Below are 23,637 nucleotides of genomic sequence, written 5' to 3'. Positions count from 1 at the left end.
AGGCCAAAGGAGGGGGAGACCCTAAAAATATTGGGAGATAAATGTGAGTGAGCTCAAAAAGGACATGGAGAAATGGTGATAAAAAAGAAGGGAACATAGGGCAGATGTCACTGTCAGACTCCTCGGGGAGTCAGACCTGAGTCTGTGCAAATGCACAAATGGACATACCTTCAATGCCAGGAGTCTTTCCCTGTTTCTGTGGAAAGACATGCACATCATTTCTCACCTGTGTTTGCTCTTGCCTTTCTCAGCCCCACTCTGCATAGTTTCTTCTGGACCTGCGTGAGTCTGTGTGAGTAGGACAGCCTGGTCCTGCTTGCTGGGAAAGGGCAATAGGCTTTTCCTGAGATGCTTTTTGTTGTCCCCACAGTGAGGGCAGCCAAAGAGACAACAGGGAGATAGAAGCTGATGACATCTTGGCATGGCTACCTGGCTTGTAAACCTAGCTTTTCACCACCACAGCAAGAGGGGCAGAAACATCCTTCACCAGCCGCAGCACGCCACCTAACTGCCTGAGAGGGGGCGTTCTGGCAAGCACCAGGCTTGTGCCATCCCCAAGCTCATAGTTGGAGTTCAGCAGGTTTCAGGTCAGACCAAGGGGCACAAGCACTGTTGTTGCCACCCCTTTGTGTGGACAACCCTGTGTTTCCTGGGAGGTAATAGCGAAAAGGGGCACCCTCTGCTATTCAGCTCTCTTCTGGGCACTAAGGAAGGTGGGTTTCAGCTCTTGGAGCTCTTCTGGTAGTCTTTTCCCAACTCCTTCAAAGGAAGAGTAATAAAGGCAACTGGAGTGACAACCTCCAGTACTCCCCATGGAGTGCAGGGAAGCTGGCAGTCAGCAGTTGTGAGAGCGGAAGATCTTAGCTGGTCTTTTGCCTCCAGCTCATTTGCAGTATATGGAAACATTAATTAATCTTTCCATCGTTGAGGATAGGTGGAGAAAGTGGGTTACTGTGACCTGCAATTAGTGTGTGATGCATCTTGATGGATGCATGGTAATCCTTGGGGAGAAGAAGAGCCATAGGGAGTTTGGGGGGGAAGGTGTAGGACTTGAGCCCCTGCTTGCTGCCAAGAGGCAGTTTTAGGGAGGCATGACCAAGACTGTGCCTGGGGAACCCTTCCGGGCCATGTGAGCATCCAGCTTGTGCAGCAGGAGCAGATGCTGCCTATGCCCTAGCCCCTGCACGGGGGAGGGTGTTAACCCCCAGATGAGGTGGCAGAAGGCAGTAACTGCTCAGCATCACTCCCTGTCCAGGCAGCACACGGCTTGTGTGATGAATGGAGAAACTATGCAAACTGCAGCATCCACATCCAACACTGTGGTGACCTCATTTTTTGGTAGATCCTTCAATGGCAGCTACTCCCTTCCTCCGGGCTAAACCCTGACAAGTGGCTATGTGATCAGGGATACGAAGTTATAGTTGCCTTTAACCATCATCAGGTTTTCTGCAGTATTTGCATTGTCCCTAAGCCGGGTAGGACCGCGTACGGAGCACAGCTCCGGGAGCCCCAGAAGAGCTGCCCTGGGAGGAAAAAAGAGATCACAGCCCAAAACCGTTCTCCCTCTAGCAGGCACCATGTGTACAACAGCAGAGGTTGCGTAGTAACGGCAGCAGGAAGGCGTCAGCTCTGCCCTCCTCGCTCCCCGCAGAGCGCCGAGAAGACCGAGGTATGTATCGGCAGCAAAACCGAGCTCTTAAACTCCCTAAACTTTTCTTTCTGCTTACCGAGAAGCACGTAACGATTTGAAAGCCGTGCACAGCAGAGGCTGCTTTGTGGGGCTCTGCTGGTTGTGCTCAATGGAACTGTTGTGTGAGCCAGCCAGGGGGTGGGGTGTTCATAGGGAGAATAAACGGGGGGAGACACTGAGATTTTGGGGGGAAGGAAGGGAGGCAACTCAGTACGAGCTCTCGGCACTTCAAAACCTTTTTCTCTCTTCAAAACCTGCTCTGTCTTGTGAAAGTCTGAACTAGCCGTTAATGGGGATAAAAGTACTGGGAAACAAAAGGGAGACAGGGAGTAGCCGGCAGCCGGAGGAGGAAGCCAGCAGGGCGATGACGAACGCCTTCCAGCCCCAGCCAGGAGCTGGGATGTGGGACGGGTGCGCGGGTAAGCTGGTGGCCCCTGGGGTGTCCGGTGTGCCGCGGCACGGCGGGGGAACAGAGGCGAGCAAGTCAGTGCAGCGGCAGAACTCCGGTGCGGCCGTCCTCTATGGCGCTGCTGGTTTTGTTTCAAACAGCTTAGAGGAGAGAGAGGCCTTTGCCTGTGAGGTGCAGCTCGTGTGCTCGTCTGCGTGTTGCGCTAGTAAGGGAGGCAGAATGTGAAAGATGAGTCACAGATAGGGCTGGTGAGGGATGGACGAGGGAAACATCCCAGGCCCTCCAAGCTGAAGCTATCTGGCAGGCTGGAAGTCAGGGAGACAACTTTGTTGTTATTCCCGGTTCTGAACTCCCCGGACAAGTACAAGGGAGGTCCTGTCTCCCTTGGCCAAGGCTTCCCCCACCCTGTTGCCTCTCCTCTGGGTGACCTGCATGCATCCCCATTACACTCTGGATCCCAGCATGGGGCAAAGGCTGCCCTCCCAGCCCTGGTGGGACACCTTCCCATTTAACATTTGATCCTCGTATCCCTTTTGCACCCCTTCACTTACAGGGACCAAACTTTTTTTTTTTTTTTTTTGTTTTGTTTTTTTTTTTTTTTTTTTTTTTTGTTTTGTTTTGTTTTTTTCCCTGAATATCCCAGTGCTCCTGCTGTGGGGTGAGATAGGGGTGGATGGGAAAAAGGGAAGGGGGGAAATGGAAAGGGAGGAAATAGAGGAGAAAGAGAGGGAAGTGGAGAAGTTTAAAAAGAGGGGAAAGAGGAGAGAAAGGGGAAAAAAGGAGGGCAGAAGGGGTGGAAAAGAAACAAAAGAGGGAAGTGGAAAAGAAGGAAGGAAGAAAGGGAGACAGAACATGGAAAAGAGGAAAGCACAGGAAAAAGGGAAGGAAGGAATAAAGGAGAGGAAAGAAAATGAGAAAAGAAAAGGGAGGGGAAAGGGAGAAAGAAGAAAAAGAAGTGAGAAAAGCACAAAACATAATGGTGAAGGTGAAAACAGAAAAAGAGGGAGAAGGAAGTGAGGAAAATGGGAAAAAGAGGCAAGAGGATATAGAGGAAAAAGATGAAGAGGGAAGGTGGAAAAGGAGGAGAAAGAGAGGGGAAGGGAAAAGATAGGTGGAAAGAGGAGATGGAAGCAAGAAGACGACATGGAAAAGGGAAGAAAGGTAAAGGTAAGAAGGGGGAAAGAGAAGGGAAAGGAGCAGAAATGGCAAAGAAGGCAGGGAAAAAAGGAAAGGAGGAAGGAAAAGGAGAGAAAGTGGAAAAGGGGAGGGGAGGAGGAGGAGAGCAGAACGGGACGGCTGCCGTACTCCGCTCCTCCCGGCTCGGCTCGGCGCCGCTGTCCGCGCCCCGTGGGGCGGGACCGGAGCGGGCGTCGGCGGCTGCGCGGTGCGGGGCAGGAAGAGCTGCGGTAGGAGCTGCGGGGAGGGGTAGGAGTAGGGGCCTGCGGGAAGGGAAGTTGGAGCTCAAACCCGGGGCAGCTCCGGTGGTAGCTGTGGTGCGAGAAACACGGGGGCGGGGGGGAAGAAGCTCTGTGAGCAGGGAGGGCAGCGCTCTGCCTGCAGCAAGAGGCCCGGAACAACCGCGATGGCCGATGTGCCCGCCGGGTAGGACCGAGCCTGTGCTCGGAGATGCGGGTCACCCGTTCCTCGGCTTACGGGAAGGTGCAGGGCTTCGCGAGGGGGGGAAACCCCAAACTCTTGTTTGTCCGAGAGTGGTAAACCAGGGGTAATACAGAGATCAGACTCCTGTATCCCCTGGGAGGCGTTTGGCAAACAGTGTAACAGTGCACTGTCCTCTCACTTCTTCACACTGGTTTGGGTCAGCGCGGATTTTAAACATCACGTGATTCAACCCGCTTTTCACGTGGGGTTGTGTTGTGAACCCACCCAGGATGTGTCTGTGATTTGGGTTTGAAAGGAGAGGCCAGGAATACACGAGCTCTGCTAACACTGGCCTCGGTGTCCTGGTTTCCTTCTTGTGTTTTAGGAATATGGCCTCGGTGCCTCCCTGCTCCTGTGGCAGTTCACCTCCCCACGTGGATGTGGGATTTGTTGTGGATGAAACATGATGTGTGCTCTGATACCAAGCTTATGGCTGTGAAAAGCCTGGTTTGGGATAGCCTTGATTTTATGGTAGCAGGAGATGACTGAGGTGGGGAAGAGAGTGGTGAAATGCAGTCGGTAATGCCTTGGTGGGGTTTTTTTGCTGTTCACATTCTGATGTGATAGCTCAGGAGACTTTTTAATATATAAATATCCCATAGTCTGAGTCATGTTAGCACAGCCAAGACACCGAGACTGCATTTTGTCACCCACTGGAGCTTTAATGCTATCCCTTGTCAACTCAGCCTGGAGCTCAGCTATCTGGAGCTGCTCTGCAAGGGGCTGTGTTTACATTGATTCAGAAATGCAGTTTGGCTTCAGAGTAAACAAAAAAGTGCTGCTTACCAGTTTCTCTCTACTTGCCTAATCAGAGTGACTTTTCAAAGCTTGGCTATCAGGCCGTCTGCCTCAGTTCCACCTCTCACATAAAGGTGTGTGGCCAGTAGGGTTGTTAATCCAAGCCCAGGCAGTTCTCTGGCTCATCTTCCTTCTTCTCTCAGAAAAACCCTTATTTTAGGTATAGCTCAAGGTCCCACAACCAGTCAGATATGCCACACTGGTAATAGTGGTTGTGTGGCTCAGTACTGTAATAGTGAACGAGCAGCACCAGTACCTCTAAAATGCGCATTCTGGTTAAGCTCCCTTGGAGAGGGAAGGGGAGTGTCTTATTCTCACACCAGCAGCCTTTAGATAATAAGCTGTTGGCATATTTCTCTGGGATCCGTGTACATGTTGCCTCTCAGGAGAGGGCCTTGCCAAGCCCTACACAAAACCACTCCAGTGCTGCTGGCTCCTACTAGTGCTTGCAGCAGGCTGGTGTTGGAAAAACACAATCTGTCCTCTTATGCCGTGGCTGAGAGCTGGGGGGTTGAAGAGGATTGATGCTTATCAGACAACGAAAAATAAGTTTTGATTTATTATTTGTTTTATTTATTTTCAGGTCTTATCTCAGCTGTTAAAATGGAGCTTGACATCCAGTGTGAGGAGATGAGCCCATCCAGATGGGCTGAACTTCTGTCCACAATGAAATCCTGCAAAACCATCAGGTAGTAACTAGTTGCATATTATCTCTTCTAAGTAAGAAATACTGTGTTTCTCTCCTGTTTTCTTCAGCTGCAGAACTGCTGATGTGTGACTTAGAAATTGCCCAGTAACAGTAATTATTCTTCCTATTTTTATCCAGAAAGTGAATTTAAATGGGAAGGGGGGGAACCACCCTCTTGCAAAGTTTTTCAACTACAGATAAGCATCCTTTGGTATTAAGTAATGCTGCCCTTGTTCTAAGGCATGTGAAGAACTCAGCCAGGTAATGTGGTTATCTAAAACTTTTGACAACCACTTGTAATTATGTCTTTCACTTTCTCCCTTTCCCTCAAGAGAATGGAGACATCTCTCTGTGCTCATTACTTTGCACACTCTCAGGGCTGCAGGTCAGATGCTGTGAAGTAACTGTTAACTTAATAGTCATGCACAAGCTACAGCTTTTAATTCTTCACTTGGACTTGTAAAGTATTGGCAGGAATTGTTAACTGGTGTTGAACATGATGCCATAGGAAGCTCAATCTTCTTCCTGGAGGGAGGGAAGGAGAATCCTATTAGAGTTTTCATAGTGTTGTCTAAGGAGAAGTGACCAGGCAACTCTTGGTAGTCTTGGCTGTGGCTGTACCTGGGGCTTGACACCTTCCTTTTGCCCCAAGTCTTTTCTACCTCCCTGGCTTTCCTGGGCTCCCAGTCCCTTTGTTGGCTCTACTTCCAGTTAAACTCCCCCCCATCAGTTTAGCAACAACTAGGAAAACTCTGATGTCCAGTGGGAGAAGCCAATGCAGTTTGTGTACTGAGAGTCATGCCTTAGAGAGACAGCGCAGACTGGTGTGGCTCACCTGCCTGAGACAAAACTGCTGATGGGTGTCTCTGGGGCTGGCTGAAGACCCAGCTTGGCAGAACTAGTTTGGCAACCTGGAAGATGGCCTCTGGTTAGAGGCTTCAGACACCAGGTAGTTTGTTGCTATCAGTGCTTAAATGAAGGTGCATCCTCCAGCTGAAGTCCTGCCAGGCAAAATGACTTGCACCATGTGCCCTCTTCTGCACCGCATGGAGGTTTGTGGCCTGAGGATCTGCTGTCCAGTCTCTGCTGTACTGCAGCCCTTCAGAGACAGCATATCTAGATTTGGGCCATGCATCACCCAACGGGCCATGCATGTATTTATGGAGGCATCCAGGGACTGCAGGGGAGCAAATTGCTCACTTTGCTTTCATGGACTGTGCTCCAGCCAGGGAGAAGAGAGCAACCTTGAGGACTAAAGTGCTCCTTCTCTCCTTCTCTTTCAGGTTGGATGACTGCAATCTCTCCAGCAATAATTGTGAAGATCTCTCCTCCATCATCAGTACAAATCCATCCCTCACAGAGCTGAAGCTGAACAACAATGAGCTGGGAGATGAAGGCATTGAATACCTGTGTAAAGGGTTGCTGATGCCAAGCTGTAGCCTTCAGAAGTTATGGTAAAGCCCCACTGATTGTTATGCTCCAACATGCTTGCAGACCACAGAGGGGCCCACTTTGCCATTAGCACATATCTAACATTTTCAAAAATGCATTTTCAGAGTCTTTTCTGCCAGCTATAGGCAGTGTTTAGCATCTGGTCCAGTTTGCTTGCTCCTTTCTCTAGGAGCCAAGCAAAAGAATGTTCTTGTGAGCCTTGGCATTTCAAGAGCTGTCAGTCTCTCTGCTCTCTACCAGACTGGCTGTGCCTCAAGCCTCATCTCCTCAGTTGGGCAGGGACAGCTTGGTTCAAGACAGCATGTTTTGCAGAGGGACCAGCACCACATTACAGCAGTAGTGGGGTTCCCTCATCAACCACAGTGCAGGAGCTTTAGTCAAAGCCAGTGGCTGCTGCCCCTGCTCGTCAGTGACCCACAGAGATGCTGCCTTCTCTGTCCATATCCCTTTTGCAGTGTACTGGAGTCCTCTAGGTCTCGAGGTGGGTCTACAATCTTTATGTCATCACCCTGTAAAAATAATTTGGCTTTTAGGTCTGATATGCCTGCTTGAGAGTCCCTGTGCCCCAGCAATGAGGGCTCACTGATAAATAGAGGGGAAGTTGACTGTGAAGCTAATCAAACTGCAACCTTCTGGTGGGCCTTCAAGAAATAACCATCATACTCTCTACGGGAAGACTAACACAAGTCATCTTTTTAGAGAGTTTGTCCTAGCTTCAGACTTCTCCAAATGCTCAAGTAACAGCCTGGATTAGGCTGTTTCAGTTCCGTAGAAACACAATGTTCTGTTTTGTTGGGTTCTGGTAAGGTGCCTTAAGGCATAAAAGAGCAACCAAACACAAATCAAATTTAATACTAAATGCAGAGAACCTCTGCATTGCCATGAAGTCTTGTCCAATAACTCTAAATAGCCCATAGCAATACTAGTGTGGTTCCTACGTTACTTCTCCCAGCTTGAGTGTTGGAAGGATCAGCTTCATACATCCTTCTTGTAGTATGCCATTAAAATTCTAATGATACCCAGATTTTAGCCAAGTTGGCAAGATTTTCACTTTTAGCTACTCTGGATCGTATTTCCAGAGGTGGCAAGAAATTGTAAGGTGCCATTGCATCTCCAGGATAAGCCTCATGATGATTAAAACACTTCTATAAAGCAGTTGCAGTGCTACTTAATGTAGGGTGGAGCCTTCTTCTGCTAGAGGTGCTGTAAGAGTAAATTACATTGAAGGAAGCATGGGAGCTACAGGCATAATAATAGCTGATCAGATATTTTGGCACATCTGTAAACCAGCAGTACTAATCTGGACGTGCCTCCTTCTAGAGCACTGTCAGTGCTATGGAGTCCTTCCCAAGATCAAACCTCAACACATGCACCTGTCTAAGAAGAGCCTCTGTAATTCCAGGAGTGCATTTCCCTCACCCTGGTTACCTCTCTCCTTCAGGCTGCAAAACTGCAATCTGACCAGTGCCAGCTGTGAGACCCTGCGCTCCGTCCTCAGCGCACAGCCGTCCCTGACAGAGCTGCATGTAGGCGATAACAAACTGGGGACTGCTGGAGTGAAGGTGCTGTGTCAAGGGATGATGAACCCCAGCTGTAAGCTGCAGAAGCTGCAGTAAGTAGTCACTGGGTGGTTTTGATCATCAGACAGATCATGCTTGTCTTTCCCTGGAGACAAGCAGGAGTTTTATTGCCAGATATGGATTTCTTCCTGTTTTGTCTGAAATTGTGTAATGTTATTCATGCTGGTAGGTCTTGTGGGTTTGTAAGAGGTGGTTGTCTATTCCCATAGGCTTTGTTTAGCACTCCTGGCAGTGGTGGCTGTTAATACAAGACCTCTCAGACACCCAGGGAAGGTCTTGTTCTGCTGCACATGGTCCTTGTTATATGTCTGAGCAGGATCCAGGCCTATTCACAGTCCCCAGTTATTCCTGGGAAGGCTTGGTGGTGATGCTGTGTGATGTGTTGCAGTGCAAAACTCAGTCGTGTGTTCCAGGCAGCCTGTGCATTGGCGTAACAGGCGACTAGTGTAAAAATGGGGTAGGTACTTAGCCTTGCTAGGGTCCCTGGGGTCTAGTTTGGGAATTAATGGTTCCTGAAATGAACAGGCATGTGCTGTTAAAAACTCTTGTAGTTACCTCTGTTTCCATGTGTTGCCTGGTCTCAGCTCATGCTGACATCTTTTCTGCCCTGGCTAGCACACACTTTGCCCAGCTGATGCCTTGTGGATAGCAGGATGTGGTGAAAACAGTTGTTTTACCTCTGCACTTCTTTTCTTCTTGCAGGCTGGAGTATTGTGAACTCACAGCTGATATTGTGGAAGCTCTCAATGCTGCTCTGCAAAGCAAGCCCACCCTGAAGGAGCTCAGCCTGAGTAACAACACGCTGGGAGATACAGCAGTAAAGCAGCTGTGCCGAGGACTGGTGGAGGCAAGCTGCAACCTAGAGTTACTACAGTAAGGAAAAGTTGGCCGCCTCTAGCTGGAGCTAGTCCTGCTGCTAGTCATACCACCCCCAAGACAGGAAACATTATTGTCAGGAATGCTTGAAATTCAGGGCAGTTTTTTTGCTGGCTCAGATTTCTGTAGTTGGAAACTGCAAGCAAATGTCTGGGGCTTTCATTTGGGGGATTTTTTATCCTTATTTTTTCATAGCACGGGATTCTGAGCTTACTCTTATGTCTGTTGGCACAATGTGAGCATGTACCCCAGGTTAAACCTGCAATGGCAAGGGGTAACTATTACCCAGTATCTAAGAGCAGAGAAGCAATCATCCTCAGTGGCTCCAGTTCTTACCCCTGAATTACCAGCCAGCTGAGTATATATATTTAGATTCCCTTTTCGCTTCAATACATTGGCCTTGTGTCTGGGTTAAAGCCCTGAGGGGGTTTAGGGGAGAAGTATGATTCATTTTGTCTTGTCCCTGTGTTTCATATGGGGTTGGGAGCCAGATACTCCCTGTGTGGTACAGCCAAAAGTTCATCTTAAAAAGGACAATGAATACAAAGGGACGGTCTGGTAAAACTGATCCTTGCATTAACGGATGTGAAGGGGTGAGTCAAAGTGCCCTGCAGTCTTGTGGAGGGCAGGAGTGGTGTGTTGCCTCACTCAGACCCCACCTAGGATACCTGTATCTGAGTCCAGTAGGGTCTATCAGTGTCTAGCAAGGAACTAGCTCATAGACCCTCCTCGTTCTGAACTGGATGTGTTGGGCTGTATCTAACACTGCGTGTCTGGAGCAGCAACTCCCAACTGTGCTCTTCTCCTGCAGCCTGGAGAACTGTGGCATAACCAGCAATAGCTGTCGGGACATCAGCGCTGTTCTCAGTAGGAAGTCATCACTGATAGATCTCTCTGTGGGGGATAACAAGATCGGGGACTCCGGTCTGGCTCTGCTGTGCCAAGGACTGATGCATCCTAACTGCAGAATCCAGAAGCTATGGTAAGGGTAGGCAGAGGTTCCTGAAACCTCTGTTGCAGCCTCTGAGCCATCTGCCTGGTGCAGCTGGTTTGCTCCTATGCAGAACGTTTCTCAATTACACCCCCTAGTGAAACAAGAATGTCTCTACTGCAAATCAGTTCTCGAAACTGGGTGGATGACACCATGTGAGAGAAGAGCCTCACTGAAATCGCTTGGAACAAACTGGGGAGAGGATGAATTGAAATTGGTGATGGCATTGTCTTGGCTTCCTGTCGAGCTGTCTTTCTACTAGAATTGCATGACTGTTTCTTTTTTGTGAGCTCTTGGTGCAATGGATAGAATGTAAGGAGAAAGCTGTGTGGTATGAAGCAGGAATGGGTTTTGTAAAGGATAAAAGAAAATGACATGATGTAACAAGACATTCAGAATGCTAAAATAGGACTCTGTTTGCTATTCTTAAGTCAGTCTTTTGGGGAGAAATAATACTTTGTTCTTCCCTGTAGGTTATGGGACTGTGATCTCACAAGTGCTAGCTGTAACGATCTCTCCAGACTAATCAGTACAAAAGAGAGCCTCACAGAGATCAGTCTGATAGACAACAACCTGAGAGACTCGGGGATGGAAATGCTGTGTCAGGCGCTCAAGGATCCCAGATCTAAACTCCAGGAGCTATGGTGAGCTGCTGTCAAGTTTCACATACCCACTGCCTTTGGAGACAAGGAAGATGCAGGTGAAGTAATGGCACCAGATAGATCCTCAGTTGCAATGGTCTCTACACATGGCTTATGCCAGTTGTTACCTAAAGGATTTAGACTTAAGGAGCTGAAAGGATTTGTATTTCTAAACTCATCTGTGGGGAAGATCTGCCCCATACTCATCCTGTTGTAAACAACAGGAGACCAAGCATCACTTGTGGAGCTTCTGGATAATATGTTTTACACTGCAACAAATGGCAACTAAGAGACTTTTGAAGTTTGAAAGGCCTCATGTAATAACAAATTGAGTGCTTGATCAGATATCTCAGGTCCTCCACTGCATTCAAGCTGTTTCATTGATGAGCCAAAAGGAGGTTTTAAAGACATAAAGTGTTCTCAGCATCCTCTCTGCTGACAGCATTGCCTTTTATGCTGGGATGGCATGGTTTCATGTGGCCAGGAGAGGAAAACTGTTGTTTCATCTAGAACTTGAACAGTCAGCACTTGAACATTCTTAAACTGCAGTTTCAGCTCCTGCCCCAGCTGGGTTCTTCTCCTGCCCTGGTGGCCTGGGGGTTGATATGGTGCCTCAGGAGTGCACACTGGAGCTGAGAGCAACTGTGAGAGCAGCAGACGTCATTCCTGTGCTTTATGGGCAGGTGCCTTCCCTAGATAGGCTCCAAGACAGACATCCCAAATATAGAATGGGAGAGGTGCTGTTTAGAAAGGATCGAGCTGATGGTGGATTGAGAGTGGTGATTGTAGGAAGGCTCTGGTTCCTCTGGTCCCACTGTCTGGGCTCCTGTGAAGCAAATGTGAAGTGAGTGGTGCCTGATACTCTCTAGATCTCCCATGTAGATCTCATGTCACTTTTGCCTTGCAGGGTTAGGGAGTGCGGGCTCACGACTGCTTGCTGCAAGGCTGTCAGCTCTGCGCTCAGTGTGAACAAGCACTTGAAAGTACTGCACATGGGTGAGAACAAGTTGAGAGATGCAGGTGTTGAACTCATTTGTGAAGGGCTGCTGCACCCCAACTGCAACATCCAGTCCCTATGGTAAGGTGCACCCTCAGAAGTTGCCTTCTCTCTTGCTGTGTTACCCTTCCAAGAGCAGCATGTAGAGAGAGGAAGATAGCAATAGGGGGTAGCATAGTATTTTTTTTCCTGTACCTGCAGGGTCTAAAGCAAAGGGTGGATCTTGCTTTGTTCTGTGAACCGCTCACCATAGAGCTTCCTGTGCCCTTCTCTGAACTCACCCACAGGACCTCTCTCTGATGTGACACTGACTTGGAAGAGCTGCTGGTCCAGGTCTGGCACATTAATTCTCATGCCTGCCAGTCACAGTGCAAAGCCTGCCTGAATTCATCAGTTGCCTCTTGCTTTCCATAGTCCCTATGGGTGCCAGCATAAGTGCTGGTCCAGCCTCACCAGTAGGAGCAGGAGGATCCTGTCCAGCCCTGTGGTGGGACTTGCCTTCTCCATCTGCCTGTTCCAGTCCAAGTGGGCACCAAGCTCTGGACTGGTGTGGCTGTGGCCTGCATGGTGCTCAGGACACCATGCTCATGCCCTCCACATCATTTAACAGAAGCTGGAGCTGTGCTGCAATGCCTGAAGCTCACAGTGAGTGAGTTGAGCAAGAGGTATCAGTAACACTTGAAGTCTCTGCCCAAAAAGGTGTGTTTGATGACCAGTTGAAGCTACTCATTTCTCAGCTGAGAGGCCTCAGTTGCCCTTTTTAGAGAAATGGTTGCAAGTTTCAAGTAATAAACTTCAGAGGCCCTTTATGATCAGTTGAAACCAAAGAGAACGTTATACATGATGTCGGAGTTCACAGAATCGTGTAATTATAGAATTGTTTGGGTTGGAAAGGACCTTAAAGCTCATTCAGCTCCAACCCCTGCCATGGGCAGGGACAACTTCCACTAGACCAGGTTGCTCAAAGCCCTGTCCAACCTGGCCTTGAACACTGCCAGGGATGGGGCAGCCACAGCTTCTCTGGGCAACCTGTGCCAGTGCCTCACCACCCTCATAGTGAAAAACTTCTAATATCTTGTCTAAATCTACCCTCTGTCAGTTTAAAGCCATTCCCTCTTGTCCTGTCACTACATGCCCTTGTAGAAAGTCCCTCTCCAGATTTCTTATAGGTCCCTTTTAGGTACTGGAGGACTGTTATAAGATCTCCCCACAGCCTTCTCATCTCCAGGCTAAGCAGAAGCTGGGAATGTCTTCTTAAGGTTCCTTCTCCAACTGAAGCCACATGCCTGTGAGCTTTAGGGAGGACTTTTAAGTGTTCAGCAGTCACAATGAGGACAGCTGTCTCCGTAGGAAAGCCATGGACCAGCCCCTGCTGGTGCCTCAAGGATGCCTAACAGGGATCTGTGATCCATGCTAGGGGCATCTGTGCTTGCTGTCTGGACATGGGCTGGTCTCTGGAGCCATTGCTCACTGCAGCTCCCCCTTCTCTCTCTGCAGGCTGGGTAACTGCGATGTCACATCAGCCTGCTGTGCAACCCTCGCCACTGTCATGGCTACCAAGCAGTGCCTTACAGAGCTGGACCTGAGCTACAACCCACTGGAAGATGAAGGCATCAGGAAGATCTGCGAAGCCTTGAGGAACCCCAGCTGCAACGTGCAGCAGTTAATGTGAGAGGTGTTTGTGGTCCTGCATGTGTTCCCTCGGCAGGTGGTGACCTCAGGGAAGGGATGAAAGCACCAGCTCTCTGGAAGCTGCTCTTGAGGGCTACTGGTGGCCTAGGGAGAGGGTAGAGGGTCAGGTGCCATCTGCATGTTTCAGAACCTGTCTTGTCCCTTCCAAGTGACATGACAACAGTGCTTTGATCTGCTTTGGTCCATAGGGCCCAAGAACTAGGAGAAGGTGCTGCTGGGGAGGGACTAATGTGGTCCTGTCCTGTAAGGCATGCTTCTGGCTGTTGGGCCAGTCTCTTAAACCTAGATGGGGCCCTTTCTGTTATACAATATTCCCATACTGGCTGTTTGTACATCTTTCTCTTTCCTTAACGGAGGATGCTCACTAAACCAGCTTACCTTTCTGTTTGGGTTAGTTTGTACGACATTTTGTGGAGTGCTGAAGTGGATGATGAACTGCGAGCGCTGGAGGAGTCCAAGCCTGAGGTGAAGATCATTTCATGAGTAGTGACTGCCTAAGGAGAAACGTCAAAGCAACGTCCTTGTCTTAACCTGAACTTTTTTATTCATAAAGCTAATTAATTTAATTAATAGAGAATTTGCTTGTACAAAAATACTTGTGGATTCCCTGAGTGGATGTCCAGGGAGCTGACAAACCTTCTGTGCATCTCTGGATGTGCTAACTCCAAGGCTCATGAAAACGTTGTTCATTTTCACTGCAGCATTACTGTCCTTGACATAAACAATTACTGGGCATCTTCTAGAAGTGGGTCTCTACCCTTCAGGAGCTCATTAATCTTATAATCCCTTCTAATGCATTAGTCAGGCTTTAAAAAGAGCTGCTTTCCAAAGGCAGGAGGAGATCTACCTATTGTATTATTACCGGTTGGTGCTTTTACCAGGTTGCTGGGGAAAGCTGTCCAAACCCCAAGTGTTTTCTAATCTAAAATGGAGCTCTCCCGTGCCTTTCCCTATGAGAGTTCTTGGAACTCTGATATATTCCAGTATTGGCCAAGACAGCAGAGAGGGAGGAAGTGAGCAGCTGTTCAGCTGCATGATTTTTTTAAACTGGTATCCCTTGAAAAGCAGTTTTCCTACAAACAAAAGATGAGTTTCTGCTAGTACAGAAAATGATTAAATGGTTTGGTTTGTGTGCCAGGGCAGGAGTGGTTCTACAGGAACTATAATAAAGTCTGTTTGCAAATAATTAAATGTGTCATTTTTCGGCTTGTAAGAAGAAAATAAAGATATTTCTCCTTTTAAGACCAATCCATCGCTCCTGAACTACACTACCACTATTAATAACTTGTTTTACACGTTAGCTCCTAGTGGAAGCATGTCAGGAGAAGGTCTTAGTCAAGGCCTCAGGTGGGCAGCAGGCCTAGAAGGCTGGTGTCAGGGGACACTGACTGGGTTTTCTTACCCAGTCAGAGTTTCAATAAACCTTGTTCCAAAGGAAAATGCAGCTGTTGCACACCTGAAATACAAAAGAATTAACTTAAAGAACGTAAGAGACAAACCTGGCCTTGGCCTGTGGTGGCGTTGCAGGAATGCCAAAGAAATCCTGTTTCACATCATCTCTCTTCCTAGAGCAGTCACTTGGGGTTTTGTTCACTTGCAAATCCCGCCTGGGCACCCACGTTAAAAGGTGTTCCCAGGCTTTGGCTTCAGATCCTCACACATTCATACTGTAGAGGTTGTAAGTGGCTTTTCTTTGACTTATGGAAAGCTTTGACCTAAGCATAGTTTCTACTCTAGCCTCCACAAATATCAAATGGTGCACAAGAAGTAGCTTATTTGCGTCTTCAGGCAGGTGTGAAGGATGGGATTTACTTTTTCCTCAACACATCTTTTTTAGCAATTTGGGTAACCTGAAAACCACTCCTTTTTGCCTTAAGAGCTATTTGGTCTTCTCCTTCAAGGGCAGCAGTAGTTTGTGTATTTCGAAACCTACCCATCCTGAGTGGCTCTTAAAAATAGGCTTTGCACATTCATGGTCTCTCCTGGACTTGGTGTGTGTGGGGTCATTTCAAGCTAGGGGAGAAGACAGGGCTGAAGAGGGACAAGAGACATGTAGGGGCATGAGCACAAAAAAATCAGGCATCTCGCTGGGTGTAAAGACAGCACTCCAGAAGAATTAAGCAGATACTAGAGGTGGATCTGTGAGAGTACATGATGTGCTGGATAGAAGACAATGTCAGTGAGGGAAGCGAAGGTGTACCTGTGCTGCTCCCAAAGCAGTCATGGTCAGGCAGGTTGAAGGTGAGGTAGTTTCCAGACAAAGCCTCCCTTAGCCCCATCTAGCAGGCAGGACGGGCTGAGGGCTGTGTCAATCAAAGTCCAACCTGGGCCAAACTATCCCAGAGCCAGCACCTGCCCGTTGGCAGTACACGTTCCCTGCAGCATCGCCCGTGCTGGCTACCCAGGGGGTGGCACTGTCCTCATGCACTCAGCTCAGGACACTGCTGCTGCAGCACTGCAGCCTGGGGAATGCCTCTGCTGCAGGCTGAGGGGCACCGAGATGCACCGGCACCAAGCCCGTGTAGCTAGAGACACTTGTGGTCATAAATAAGACTGAAGCAATGATTTATATTACTTAAAACTTACCTGGTTTTATTTATCTATTAGTTGGCCCAACTCACTTCTCTGACGAACCTTGTCACAACCATGTCTTTGTGAGAGTTGAAATGAAGAGCAATTTGCTTCCACATTTTAGATGTGTGGGTCTTCACCATTTTAAGCTAAAGTGAGTAGGCAGTAATTGAGTCACAAACCTTTCATGTGGGTTAAAGTATTAGGCTGGCAATCAAAGTCTTGCTCATACCAAGTACACATTCAGCAGCTCCCAGGACACGACAGCCCCGTTCTGGTTCTTTCAGGGCAAATGGTTGGGCCCACTGTACCAGTGGTTTACAAATACTGACTTTCTGCTAGCAAGGGTTAGGTTTCACCTGATATAATGAAGTTTACAGGTAAAATTTTGAAGCCAAAAGAAGAAAACCGGGCATGACTTTCAGTTTTAAGCAAGTACGAGAAGCTTAAAAACATGCTCCTTGAGATCAGATAGCAGAGAACTTAAATCCAGAGAGAGCAGGTTCGTATTTTAAACCTCAGTAACAGCAACACTGCTTTAGAGGGTGTTAAAACTTCAGGTTTCTGCCTATACTTTAGCGTTCTGCAATAAACTCATTTTTCCATCCATGGCAGCATATGACCTCGGGCAGGGCGGTCACGATGTTCCAGTTAATGTTGCCAGGAGCAGTTAAGCAAAGGCCTCATGAACAGGTCATACCCCACCTGAACCTGGTACTGGCTTTGGAAGAGCGTTATGTCACAGCTGCCCTGAGTGCTCTTTTGCTGCCTGGGCTTTTGAGGAAGGAGCTCCAGCACAGCAAGGCCCCAGGTACCAGCTCCAAATAATCCAGATGCTAACGAACACCAGTTTCAGTGCTCCACTTGAATCTGAAAGGGGAAATCAAGCCAGCTGTGTTTGAAGGGTTAACCACAGCTCCCCACTTTCTCCAAAAACAGTGCTTGCCATCTGAGTCACTCTCAATCCTCTACTGAAATAGTCTGAAAGGGAGTTATTTCTTGCCTGAATTCCTCTTTTGCATAGAAAATTATGACTTTTCATTATCATTTCAAACATACATATCTTTCAGTCAGCTTAGCTCCTCAGTTACCCCTTCCTCCCCAGCATCTCCTTTTCATGTAATCTATTTTACCAATGGGGAAAACACACACCAACAAAAAACCCCCATAACCTAAGGGGGAAAGTCCCTCTCCCCATAAAGTAAGAAGAGCTTTAAACTACTTTGCCCATTCCCCTACTACAGCTGCAAACAAACCACTCTTCCTGGGCCACAGCATCGCAGCCCCTCCTCCCTCACTTCTCCCAGTTGTCTGGCACCCACACCATAGATACTGGCAGGTCCCCATGTTGGCAGTGACTTACAAATTGACTGCTTTATGATTATGTCTTACCTCTCTCAGCTAAAGCCAGCTGCATCCACCAAGGGAGGAAACACAGCCCCTAGCAGGAGAAAGAAACATGCTAGGTCAGCAGCCTGAGTGAATGATAAGCCTTTCCAAGCTAGAGGGCACATCAGTGCCACATATGATTCAGGTGTACTGGGAGGCTGGAATCTTTAACTGGTCAGCATTGTATCTTGACCTATCTGGTTTGCAGTTAAAGGCAGGCATGTAGTGGGAGAGGTGAATTGTTGGCAGTTCCTCAAGTCCTTGAACATGTTCTGGAGCAGAAAGGCAAAAATGTCCTAAGAAGGGCTACCTGGCCCTAATATCTGCAGAGGGAAACAAAGCAGCAGCATAGATGCTGGTTGCACATGCACCCTACAAAAAACTTGTGCAGATCCTCTGGTGTTGCTCGCTGTTTTCTACCTCACTGGTAATTATGACAGCCCGAGAACCACAACATGCCATCGGGACAGTGTACAGATCCAAAGTATCCTGCAAAGCCAGCTCTTCCCACCCTAACTTCCTTACACTATACACATTGGTTTTGCCTTGTTTCACACTTCACTTAGACACTTAGTTCAGACTTTAAATATGATTTAGAGGTGACTAAAACACCCTTGCTTTTGGGTACAGGAATACTCTGCAGGCCATGCTGTAATTGTCTAGGAAACATTGCTTGCCATGACTTCTAGGTTTAGTTTAGCTAACTGACTCCTTGTAGCTGAGTTCAATGCATCGTCTTGTCTAATGTGCAGTAACTGCAAATCAAGTAGTGAGGCTGCACTTGGCGATAATTGGAATAGAAAGCACCGAAGAGTTTTCTCTGTGACACCTCCCCAAAAGAGGGAAAGTAAAGACTGTTTTGTTCATCTCTGGCTGCAGTGGGGAGCTGCTGCTTTCTTCAGAACAGGTTCCCAGGAGATCCACTCCCCCATCCGTTCCACAGGATGCAAAGCAAATCTAAATTAGATATGCTATGTGGCATGTCTCCTAACTGCAGGAGGATCAAAGATAGCTATAATCCCAACAAGGTGGGTTAGAGGCAGCTAATGAATGCTCTGGGGGAGAAATCTGGCCGGGTTTGGCTGGCATGATAGAGAGCAAGCAGAGCTCCCAAGGCCGAAGGGGAAGAATGGAACTGATTCAAGGCTTCTCCGGGAAAATCATCAAAGCACAGGTGGGGTAAGGAGTGAAAAGAGAGGAGGGGGGAAGGAAAGCACTACAGGATGGTGTTTTGCCTCCTTTCTCACCTCCCTGCACAGTTCTTTGCTCTGTAATCTCCATGTGACTTAGCACCATCTTCTGAAAGAGATAATCACTCCTGCTTTTCAGATGGCTCAATCCCCCTATGTGTTTAAAGCATCCTCAGGCTCCTGGATTTTATGCCTGGCATAAAATGGCATTGGCACAGCTGATACTATGGATCTAGCTCTAGTAGCATGTGCAAAGACTTCCCATTCCCTGCTGGCATTCAACTGCAACAGCCCCACCTCCAGCATCCATGGGACATACTTGTTAAAAATAAAACGCAATAAGATCCTATTGTTTTGGATAGAGAAAGACGAGTTAAAACAACTGCATAGCAAAACCAGATGAAAAGCATGTTACTCTTAGCCCTCTTATTCATCATGTGCTTTTTACGGGCTTGCAGAGCTGAGATGACTTCACATATCAATACAGATTGGTTTCACCAAGAGCAGCAGCGGTTATGGATGCTCTCCTACAAGCATCTAGCAGCTCAGCCTTTCTCCTTTGTGTCCCACAGTGCCTGCTGGGCCTTTTCCAGGAGCTGCAAAGAAGCTGTATGTGGAGCAGCTCTCACTGTCACCTTGAGGCCAGATTTTCCAAGGAGGCATCCAAAACACCATCCCTCCATGGTTTTGCTGGAGTTCATTAGGCCGCATCCTCTCCACCACATTGTTCCCCATATACACCCTGCTCTGAGCCAGCTTCATCAATATTGGCTCCTGTCTTGCTGAGCAGGGTGATAACTTGTTCTTCTAGTAGAGCAAACAGATTTCTTAGCACATCAGTGGTGGCATGACACATGTATAGTGACTTTAACCAAGGCCCATGAGTGCTGGATTAGGCATGATGGTTAGGGAGACATTTGACTCCACTGTGTGCTCTTATTTAAGTATCTGCTGTGCAATTCATTGAAGGCTCTTGAAAGTAACTTCTGTTGGGTGAACAACAGCCAGTTAGCGAGTTTGTTTGAAAATGAGAGTGTCCACTGCCTCACAGAGAACTCACTGCTGGTTCACAGCCTTAAGGAGGCGTTTCTAGGACAAACCATTCAGTGAATGGTCTCCTGTCCCTCCATTGCTCACTCATGCCCTTGCAAGGGAGCAGGCAAGACTCCTCTACCTTCAGGTTGTTATTACAGGAGGATGCCAGCATCCAGTTGGTAACGCCAAGGTGTCCTTGGCTCACAGATTCTCCAGAACTTCCCTGCCCTGAAAGCCCACTCTGCACCATCAGAAATGTGCTGTTCCCCTCAGTGATGTGATGATGCTCTATCAGTATTCCCCTTCCCCAAGACAGACATTGAATACTTTAACCTTCCTGCTATTGTGTGCACTGAGAGAATGCCCAAGGATCACACATGTCAAGGCAGACATCCGTACTGGTGGCTTGGTACTTGCTGGGTGAGCACAGAGACATTATGGGCACTTGTACCTATGGGCAAACTCTGGCTATGTTCTTTGCCTGGAGGTTCTAGGGGTCTGCTAAGCCTGCTAGTGGAAGGAGGCTCAGAGTCATAAGGACTGGTTGGCACAGGAGGAGGAGGTGGTGTTATAAGGCCCCCTTCTAGGAAGAAGATTTGCTGGGCTAAAGACAGTATCTTGTTGCAGGTTGGTAGTGAGTTAGATTTCTCTGTCAGTCTTAAAAGCTCTCCTCTTAGTCCCATTTTTTTCAGGAATCAAATTATTGGGAAGTGTTTATTTAGACTGAGATTTAGATCTCATCCACAGGAGATTATTTCTGCCAGTCACCTCCTGTTCTTTGCTATTTGTAACTCCAGCAGTGATTGCTGGTGGTATGTTTTATAGTGTCGTGCCCAGTCAGTGATGAGAAATCACAGAAGGAAATACATCAGCTTGTTCTGAGGTAAAGAAATGATGAATATTCAGGGTTTCTGTGCAGGAAGTTTGACCAAACTGATTTCTGCTTTAAAGCTTGTTTTGGGATGCATAAACAAACAGCAATTTCTTATCCAAAGCTGAGCACAGTTTCTTGGCTGCTCTTGCTTGCTAGAGGTGGGTAAAATGTTTGTATTTCTGGCATGATTAGTGTTTTAATCTCACCTTAAGCAACCAAGAAAAGAAAGACAGCAAGCGCTGTTCCCTACCAGATCTTTATTGTGAATGGGTGTAAAGACATGGACAGGAGGGGCTGCTCATACATGAGCTCCCCATCCCTTCTCCTTTCCAGATGGATTCAGTCCTCTCCTGAAAAGGGTGACAAAACTCATAAGGGTTTCTTATCCTAAAGGCACCGGATCTCTTCCTCTCATCCTCATTTTGATTACCCAGGCTAAGCAAGGATGAAATGCTATGCCAAACAATAATGCAACAGATCATTTATCTTGGAGAAAAGCAGCACAGAGAAGAGCCCAGCCTAAGCTGCTGCTTCCTCCTAGGACTGTCAGGTTCTTTCCAAGGGCAGATTACAAACTCTCCAGGTCTCTTTTTCCAATTTTCCAGAGACTTATCTCCTGTTACAGAGACGTATCAGGCTGTTACACCTGCCCAACAGACCAAGTCTGGCTTCTTCCTGTGTTTCCTCCTTTTCCCAATGTCTCCTTTGCCTGCTTTAGACCTCCCAGAGTTGGCTCTACAAACTACAGGTCATTGAGTGGCTTTCTGCCTGACCAGGCCTGCAAACGAGTGGCTATTTACTGCAGGCACAGCTGAAAGGAAGGCACCAAAAGCCCCTTATCTAATGAAGATGCCTGCTGAGCCAACCCTTTCATGTCTACTGGCCAGCACACTTCTCATCAGTACAATAAGCAAGTCAAGCTAGTGGCCTCCCAGGCGCCAGTGTCATCATAGCAACCGAGCCAGCCAGGTGCTGATCCCATAACTTCACAAGGGTTTTCTTCTGGATCAAACCCAACAAGCCAGACCAAGTGAACCAGACAGGCATGGCCCTAGGTAGTAGAGTCTTACACTTGCAGGAAAGAGCAGGATAAGGCCCAGGGAAAGGGATCAAAGTTGGGAAGAGATCTGGAGCAATCTCTGTAGGAGGAATGACTTACTCAGCCTCCAAAAGGGTGCTTGAGGGACAGGACAGAGCCTAGAGAAGGTGAACAGAGAATGACTCTGCTGTTCCCTTCCCAGTTCAGGGTCTAGGCAAGGACAAATTAAACCATCATGTGAAAAGTCAGCTAACTAAAGGAGATAGCTCTTGTGCTGGGTGGGAGAACTAGTTGGTAGGGGATACTGTGGAAGCTAGCATCTAACACAGCTTAAACAGTCAATTGAATGAATAAATGGAATTAAAAACATCACTGAGGCTTACCAGAAGCAACTAAGGCCCTGAACTGCATATGGCAGGAGGTTGGAAGAACACTGTGGGGGAAATATAATTGGGTGCTTAACCCAGTCTGATACTGTCCCCAAGCATCTGCTGTGAGGCATTGTCAGAAAGCAGTAAGCAGAAGAGCAAGTGACCAGGAGGCAGCCAGCGGTTGTGAAGCAGGGATATATGGGGGACAGGAAGTGGGATGGAAAATCTCAGGTGCATCACATTTCTAGTGTTCTTTCACCTGGGAAGGCCGTGAGCCGCTCTGTGAATTGCTCTGGACAAAAGCAAGGCAATTCAGCAGATGCCTGTCTGCGTGGCAGTAGTAACAGACCTCTAACAATGTGGTACTGATCTGGTGAGCACAAGCACAGCTCAGTAACACACTGACAAGATCCTATGAGGGAAACAAGATTAGTTCTGTATGTTCCCACAACAGGGAAGGAGGGGCAAAGCATTGATGCATCAGGTCAGCAGCCAGCCCCTCCACAGCCCTTGCACACTCGGTTTCCACCCTCCATTGCCCCTCAGCCCCCCAGGGGTAGTACAAATAGCCTGTGTAAGCTTTGGATGGCAAATTCAGATATTGACCTCCCATAAATAGGGCTGCTGGGGTGCTTCAGTTCTTCAGGCCACAAGCAAAACAGCAGATAGGAATCACAGCACATAACAGGGACCTTTGCTCCTGTTTCCAGGTGCGTTAAGAGGAGTGGTGGTGCTTACAAAGCCCGTTGCTGAGAGAAGTGAAAACACTGGCAAGCCAATTCCCAGGGAAGCTGTTGCAAAACCTCTCCTCTCCCTTGATCAGACGTTAGACATCCACTTGCTTCTCCTTTGCCCATCCCCTAAAGCTTTACTGAAAAAAGCAAGACGTTCCCATCCTGTCTCCTGTCCCCACGACTGGAAAAGACCCGGTTTCTCCTCCACGTCCAGCCTGTGCCTCTGTTAGTGGCTGTGGTTTCCAGTAAGATGAATTCCTCTCATTCCTGGTGATCTTCCCCCAGCTGGCCAGGGCTCGCTGCAAGAGGAGGAAGCCCAGGCACGCTGCTGTGCCACGCAGCACCGCGGCAGGGGAGGGCTGGCTCGGCAACAGGGCAGAGGAGCCAGCACCAAAATACCAGCGGCAGCTGCTCAGCACAGAGTGGCTATTAGAGGCTCACAGCTGCTCCTCTCTAATTAAGAGAAGAGCCAGTGCATGGAGGGGAGCGAGGGGAGGAAGGCTGAAAGAGCCCCTCTTGCATGACCCGGGGCAAGGGGAGCAGCTGGTTTGGTGTGCTTGCTCTCCCCTTGCAGCAGAGCTGCACATTTCACTCACTGCCCAACCTGAGCTTAAACACAGCTCCAAAGCAAGGCCAGGCTCTTTCCAGCTCTTTCTTCCCCATGGAAGAACCAGGACTAGATGTCTGCTCTGTGCCAGAGAGCAGAGTTGGGATGAGGCGTCACAGAGAGGCCAGGATTCAACTATCCGAGGTGCAAAGCCCACACCGGGTGATAGGAGTGGGTGACGACCCAGGGGTGCTTGCAGGAGATGGACAGGATGGTGGTTTCTGGGTAGTGGAAGCTGTTCAGGTGAACAGCACCACATTGCTGCAAGGAGGTAACAGCAGTCACTGGTTTTCTCATCCTCTGGCCCTCCCTGCAGAGGCCAGGTGTGGTCTGCTTGGCTTTGGCTTCTCCTCT

General features: G+C 48.3%; 1 protein-coding gene across 3 annotated transcripts; it reads left to right on the top strand.

Moving 5' to 3' along the window:
- Positions 1–1,497: 1,497 nt before the first annotated feature.
- RNH1 (ribonuclease/angiogenin inhibitor 1) lies at positions 1,498–14,664 on the top strand. 3 transcript variants are annotated; one of them, XM_061342557.1, is made up of 10 exons: positions 1,498–1,669; positions 5,140–5,245; positions 6,528–6,698; positions 8,138–8,308; positions 8,979–9,149; positions 9,964–10,134; positions 10,617–10,787; positions 11,692–11,862; positions 13,279–13,449; positions 13,869–14,664. In XM_061342557.1, the coding sequence occupies exons 2-10, from the start codon at positions 5,160–5,162 to the stop codon at positions 13,954–13,956; spliced, it is 1,371 nt and encodes a 456-aa protein (XP_061198541.1). In that variant the 5' UTR covers positions 1,498–1,669; positions 5,140–5,159; the 3' UTR covers positions 13,957–14,664. The 3 variants fall into 3 exon arrangements, with proteins under 3 accessions (XP_061198541.1, XP_061198543.1, XP_061198542.1); XM_061342559.1 differs by lacking the exon at positions 1,498–1,669 and adding an exon at positions 3,483–3,505; XM_061342558.1 differs by lacking the exon at positions 1,498–1,669 and adding an exon at positions 3,501–3,592.
- Positions 14,665–23,637: the final 8,973 nt, after the last annotated feature.

The sequence above is a fragment of the Neopsephotus bourkii genome, unplaced genomic scaffold (genome assembly GCF_033783945.1).
Source record: "Neopsephotus bourkii isolate Nb327-2 ecotype Australia unplaced genomic scaffold, CSIRO-AGI_Nbou_v1 NB_1792, whole genome shotgun sequence".
NCBI lineage: Eukaryota > Metazoa > Chordata > Aves > Psittaciformes > Psittacidae > Neopsephotus > Neopsephotus bourkii.
This window is presented reverse-complemented; position numbering and strand designations above follow the sequence as displayed.

Bases quoted from the DNA above. Each gene is read 5' to 3' on its own strand.
- RNH1 (XM_061342557.1), top strand. From the start codon at position 5,160: ATGGAGCTTGACATCCAGTGTGAGGAGATGAGCCCATCCAGATGGGCT. The intron at 5,246-6,527 runs GTAGTAACTAGT...CTTCTCTTTCAG, and splicing joins AAATCCTGCAAAACCATCAG to GTTGGATGACTGCAATCTCT. The intron at 11,863-13,278 runs GTAAGGTGCACC...CTCTCTCTGCAG, and splicing joins TGCAACATCCAGTCCCTATG to GCTGGGTAACTGCGATGTCA.